At 49.3% G+C, this 6,458-nt stretch overlaps 2 protein-coding genes across 3 annotated transcripts; both read left to right on the top strand.

The window, feature by feature from the left end:
- Positions 1-1,194, top strand: nAChRb3 (nicotinic acetylcholine receptor subunit beta 3). Its single transcript, NM_001109931.1, has one exon. The coding sequence runs from the start codon at positions 1-3 to the stop codon at positions 1,192-1,194; it is 1,194 nt and encodes a 397-aa protein (NP_001103401.1).
- Positions 1,195-1,516: 322 nt separating this feature from the next.
- Positions 1,517-3,889, top strand: LOC101745377 (uncharacterized). 2 transcript variants are annotated; one of them, XM_012690280.4, is made up of 5 exons: positions 1,517-1,698; positions 2,049-2,150; positions 2,620-2,743; positions 3,278-3,488; positions 3,673-3,889. In XM_012690280.4, exons 1-5 carry the CDS (start codon positions 1,637-1,639, stop codon positions 3,690-3,692), a joined length of 519 nt encoding a protein of 172 aa, XP_012545734.2. In that variant the 5' UTR covers positions 1,517-1,636; the 3' UTR covers positions 3,693-3,889. The 2 variants fall into 2 exon arrangements, with proteins under 2 accessions (XP_012545734.2, XP_021203602.1); XM_021347927.3 differs by lacking the exon at positions 2,049-2,150.
- Positions 3,890-6,458: the final 2,569 nt, after the last annotated feature.

A 6,458-nucleotide genomic window follows, 5' to 3' on the forward strand; every position in this document is an offset into this window, starting at 1 on the left:
ATGTCGCTCCTGCCGGGGCTCCTCCTGCTGCTCGTACGGGGCTCCGCACAAGACTGTGTCATCGATCACAGAATCCCGGAAGATGCTTGGGAACAGAAACTTCATACAGACTTGATCAACACAGGCTCATTGGAGCCTCTCTGCAACAAGACGGAGCCGCTCGATGTCTATATTCGGTTCACGCTCAGATACTTCGAATACCTTAGCGAAGAGTCCACTTTCAACATATACACACGGGTGCACATTTCGTGGACACACGACAGACTCACGTGGGATCCCAAGGACTACGGCGGTATCGAGGAGACCGTACTTGTCAGCGGGACCGAGATGTGGTACCAGACCTTCCGAGTGCTCAACTCTCCGGAGACGGACGACACCGTCCACCATTACAACGTCCCCTGTCAAGTGGCGCACACCGGTCGCGTGGTCTGCGTGCCCAGGTTCAACGACCCGGCCATCTGCGTCCCCGACCTCACCGACTGGCCCTACGACCGCCAGACTTGCTCGTTGCTGATCGCGCCCCCCGATCATAACACGGGTGGAGCAAATAAAATAAAATTGTCCTTTGGGGGGAGGGCCATCACCATGTTCGGAGCGGAATACGGCGCCGAATGGATGATCATCGACTACCTGCAGACCAACGGCACGGACACCCTCAACATGACGTTCGTGATGGAGCGTCACGGCGAGGGGCTCGCTGCCGTCGTGGTGTTTCCCGGCGTGATGCTGTCGGCGCTCACCCTCACCGCGCTCGCCCTCGACCCGCGGCAGAGCACTCGCGCGTCGCTGCTCGGGTTCAGTGTCGCGGCCCACGTGTACTTCATAAACCAACTGCGGGCGATGGCGCCGCTCCATCAGCTGGCGAGCGTCCCGAGTCTCGTGTACTACTACCGCGGCTCGCTGCTCGCGACGCTGGTGGCGCTGGTGAGCTCGCTGTGTCTGGGCGCGCTCTGCAGGAAGTCCTCCCCGGCGCCGCGGTGGCTCCACGAGCTGCAAGCTGCGGTCGGCTCGCACTGGACTCGGCTGCTCATCCCGCGTTGGGAGTGCGGCGAAACGAACAACACCGAGCGAGATACAGAGCGGTGGACGAACGTCGCTAATATAGCCAACGCTGCTTGTCTCTTGATATTTCCCGTTGTCTACGTTTCCATGTATTTCAGCCTCGTGCCGCAGCCTTATCCCATAACAAACTAGCAAACTATCAAGACCAGCGCCGACGCGACGAGTTCTATCTCGTTGATATTGAAATAACAAATACATTGGCTCTGACATTTCGTGACATTCAATATCATCACTTATTTTATTGACATTTATTGAATCTTGCCGCCTGCACATTTTGTTCTATGTATTTTGTAACAAATGCAATGAAAATTCTGAAATTTTGGCATTTTTTATTATTATTGGTATGGCAAAGAAGTGTCCGGTCTTGCGTCGGCGGGAGTGACTCCAATGTACCTAGTTATTTATATTGTGCAACCTGCGTCCAGGTGCGGACGGACGAATCACTTGCCTTGAAACAAATGGAAAACTTCTCTATGGCTGAGAGTACCGCGGTCTCTGTGTACACACATTGTACACAGGAGGCAGTTCAGTCAGTCAACTCTCACTGTCACAGTGAGGTGCTCGCACTGTACTCATGCACTCCCAGAGCATTGTGCGCACGTTTGTAAGCAAGTTCGCGTCCGGGCATTTTCCAAAGTTGGTATCGAATTTAAATATCGTTAAAGTGAAACAATCTATTGAACAGCGTCGACCGTGTAGTTTCAAAAAACAACATTTGGCTGGAAACAACTGAGTCAATTAAGTTAATTGTAGTCAGCTGTCGAATTAGCTTTGTACGGCGCAATAAATTCAAACCGCGTTGACGCTGAGCACACAGCACACACCCAAGACATTCATATTTAAAATACAAATTAGTATTGAATTCGAGTCGTTACCTTCTGTATTGTCGATGCTGTGTGGTTAGTCCCTGGAGGCTGAGGAGTGCTGACAGAGAAATAACTAATGCTTTTTTTATTTATTTTTTTCATGATTGCAATGCTCATCAGTCAGTCCGTGTCAGGGCGAGTGAGGAGGCGGGCCCGGGTGTCACGTCTGCTCTCTCCTAACATTTCTTGCAGCCGCATGTTACAGGACGGACGCGCGACTGGGTAGACATATTAAAGACTATTTGGCCCGCCATGCTGCCGAAACCAGATGTAGCCATTCTGACCCTTGTTACAATTATGAAACAATTCTAAAATTTAAGCTTCGTTGATAACTAAGGCAATAAATAATGAGAGTGATGCGGGTGTCGCATGCAGCGTGCCAGTAGGTACCCTGACGCAGCCTCCTAGTGCACTCCGCCATCTCTGGCATGGGGTATCACTCTCATGTATCCTCGATGTGAGTAACGGGGAGTAAAGAAGTAAGGGTGAATTAGGTCATCAAGGTCTCAAGGGTCGAGGTGCCGGGCCCAGCCCCGAATTCATTAGGCTACTTATAGTTAAAAAAATAATGTTTTCTTCATTTTGTTTGTTATAATATTATAATGAATACTTTGAATGCATTTTTATGGTTTTCATTTAATAATTAATTTGACTAGAAATGTATTTTTATTTAGCTATGAGTTTATTTCAGTAAAGTGTTGGTAGTGTCTCCGCCTTGCAACACCGGCCGGTCGGTACATGGCGGCGCCGTCGTGCTCTACGAGTGGGTATATAAGCAGCGCGGCCGCATGGCGCTAGCGACACACACACCCATGGTGCGTATTGCCAGTTCATATTTTAATGAAGTTTTTGAGGTGGTTGGCCGAATGTACGATTTCAACTATTTGTAGTTTGTGTAACAATTGAAATGAAATTTAAATACATAGTTGAGGAGATGGTATAATTGAATTAGTTGACAACATACTTCACGCTGCTGCTTACTTCGTGCCAGGGGGTGCGTGCTGGTGCTAGCAACGTGCACCTCACGTGCTCACAGACGACTTAGGAAAACGAACGAATAATACTGGTGGTGGCGCATGTTGTGAACCTGCACGAGTAGGTACTGCCATCCTGCCTGTTTGCCTTCCGACTTGAATTGTGGGGCAGCTGTACACTTCAGGTACACTTCAGACTTCGACCTCTAGTCGTACCGCCGTTGATTAAGTAAAGTTACCGATCCATCTTTGGACCCATACAGGGCATTTTCGCGCCGCCTGTCGACCTGAGTTCGCGACGCACCCGGTTTCAACGTAAAATCCAAGTGTGTGCTGTTTGTAAACTAGTTTTTTTTTAATTTTGTTCGTTTTCAGCTGAAATACGCAGTGATATTGCTGGCGGCGGTGGCGGCGGTGCAGGCGGCCGTGATCCCGCGCGACTGTCAGCGCGAGGTGTCGGCGCTGCGCGGCCGCGGCCTCGCGGTGTCGCCCGCGGACCTGCGCGACCCCGCCAAGCTCTTCTACCGTCTCATCAGCGAGTTCGACGTCACCCGGTGTCAGCACGTGCTCATCCGAGTCGAGCTGCGTAAGTCATCCTCCCTCACGAGTATAACGACAGATACTTCATATAACAACAGGGTGTTTCAGTGGGTTAGATTTCGCTTGGAAACGCAACATTGTTCAAAAATATAATAGACATAAGCTGGATGTAGGTAGTAAAGTGTAAAGGAAGCCCAGGACAAACTGTTAATGTAACTATTTTATTCCAGCGGAACTGGTCGAGGAGTAGTCCCTGCCCCGTGTCCGCACGCGCCCTGCACTCAGCACGCCCGACCTCGAGCCGAACAATAACTTACAACGACTTACTTAAGCATTGTCACACAACTTTTAGCCTCGGCGGTAATTCCTGTAATGTCCTCTTGCGTGCCTAACGTTCTGCCTGGGCAATTGATCTGACTTGTTTTCCAATAAAATGAATAACAATGAGCCAGCGTCGTGTTATTTATATTATGTGAACCTCGCGGTATCCCCGTGACGGACGTGGACGCGTGCGGGGGTGTGAACTGCGATTCGCTGCCAGTTTTTATTATTATTATTATTTTTTGTTTGTTTCGCGGGCTGAGAGGCGAGACCGAAAAGTGTAAGAACGAAAAACGACACTAAAACACATCTTTTCACACCACACGTCCTTTAGCATCCGATCACCCCGAGGTCAGGACCTGGGCGTGGTAAGGCGATCGCACGGTCAACACTGCAACCAGCCAAACACTGCACAGCTCAAGCCTTAGGACATCGGATCCACGAAGCCTTCAATTCGAAACGAAGGCTCTGAAACATCGGCCGTCTCGATACGGATACCCGGCTGGGTCAGTACGTCAGAACTAGCTTGCCGGTAGGCGATATGCCACCAACCGGTCGCTCTTATGTTGTAGCTCCTAGCTGACACGCCCGCCGCATCGAAGGAGACCCTGTGCTATCCACGCATCGCCCTGCTCGAGATCGCTGTGGAGGTCGCAACGTGCACCAGACCGGTGCCATGGGCTGCACCACCTCTGTGTAGAGGCGGCGCACCACCAGCTCGAGACCGTCTGAGTTGGCTGTCATTGTCAGCTTACTTACAGCTAGGGTCCAACTTTTTGAAACGAGCGTGGAAGTTCCGAAGAAAAAGGAAAAATGGTTTTTACAGAGAAAAAAATAATTGAAATCTTATTTAAAAATCTATCAAAAAATACAATTACATGTTCATAGATGTTATCGATATAATATAAATAAACAAGGTTTAAGTCTTAATTCAGGGTTGGAATTTTATTAAATTTTAATTTTAAAGTGATTAGGTCGTCGTTGTCGACTCTGCGAAGGATTTCAACTTATGTACATTCATAATGTATATTGTGTGTATTGAAGAAGTAACGAATCTGGCTAATCTAAGCAATAAAAAAAATAAAAAAATAATTTTACAAAATATGACGTAAAATTATATTTTTGCATTGTGAATTATATTTTAATCTATTTAATAGTTTTAAGTTTACGGTGTCAGACATGTCTGTCCGTCTGTTCATTAACGTGCGTCTGCAGATGAGCTCGGAGGCGCGATACAGAGGAATGCACTCGACTGCAATTAGTGGCTCGCAGGCACACCGCCAGCCACGCTTTAACAATACCCACTTTCGAATCCGACAGAAGCTGTCCAAATCTATCTATTTGTGTAACACACCGAGCTATATAGCGATAGGTTCTTTAATCAATTATGACCCCTTCTTGATATTGTAGCGGGTAGCTATCATAGAGCACAAGATGTATGACAGATGTGTTCGCATATCTAGGGGTTGCACGATGAGTATATCAAACCGTTACTTTTTTTTTTTATTTTTATGATTGAAGGATTACTGGTGGCCCGGAGGCCTTTCCAGTTTCACCAGGACAGGTGGGCGAGCAAAGGCTCAGCCAGGAGGGGTGGGATTTGCTAACAGCTGCCCGAGCGCCTCCGAAGGAGACCTAACAACTCAAGAGTAGCTGCTTCGCGAATGAATCTACTACCGGATCGGAATCGCGACCCGCTGAGAAGATCCGGCGAGAAACTCAGCGAGCTGATTCATGGGTTAGGTTGCACGGCGAACTCTTTGTCGAGTTCGACGAGTACGGTTACCGAGGTCCCTAAGCCTGCTCCTAGAGCTGAAGGCGTCTAGTGCAAAGGTTATTGGATCTGATGGATCCGTAAGGACGTGTCTAGGGCGTCGACGGTGGCTGGCTCCTGCATGATCAGGATTCGGGGAGTAGTCAGCGGCGGCTACGATAAGGCGATTATCATGACGCATAGCCTTATCGAAGTACCGTTCCGACGCTGCCTTCATGTATTTCTGTATAGATTCGAGGCCCAGGTCGTCGTGTAGGTCAACGTTCCTCACGAACCACGGAGCTCCGACGGCTAACCTGCAAAAGCGGGATTGTAGGGATTGGAGGGTGTCTATGTGTGTGCGGGCCGCGTGAGCGAACACCACACTTGCGTAAGTCATGACGGGCCTTATGCAAGTTTTGTAAAGTGTCACCTTGTTCCGAAGGGACATTTTACTCCGCTTACAGATCATGGGGTAGAGTCTACCGAGAATAAACGCGGCACGGTCACGGACTGATTTTATATGCGGGCGGAATGTCATCGATGCATCCAGGGTAACGCCCAGGTACTTGACCTTCCTGGCCCAGGGTATGGATTGACTAAAGAGAGTAATCGGGGGTGTGAGATTCCTCCTCCTAATACGGGAGGAAATCCGTGTGGAGCTTCCCCTCTGAAATAGCACCGCAGTACTTTTCGCTGGGTTGATGTCTATGCGCCATTTTCGGAACCACTGTCCTAGGGCTAGGGCTGCGCTCTGAAGCTTCTTCGCGATTAGGGACTTGTTTCTACTGGAATAGTAAACAGTCGTGTCGTCGGCGAATAAAGCTAAATGGATCGGCGGCGACCGGGGAATATCGTTAACGAATAAGCTAAATAGGAGGGGTGAAAGGACAGAGCCTTGCGGGACTCCAGCTGTGAGAGGTCGTGGGGAGGAGCGGGTTC

This window comes from Bombyx mori, chromosome 27 (genome assembly GCF_030269925.1).
Source record: "Bombyx mori chromosome 27, ASM3026992v2".
Lineage (NCBI taxonomy): Eukaryota > Metazoa > Arthropoda > Insecta > Lepidoptera > Bombycidae > Bombyx > Bombyx mori.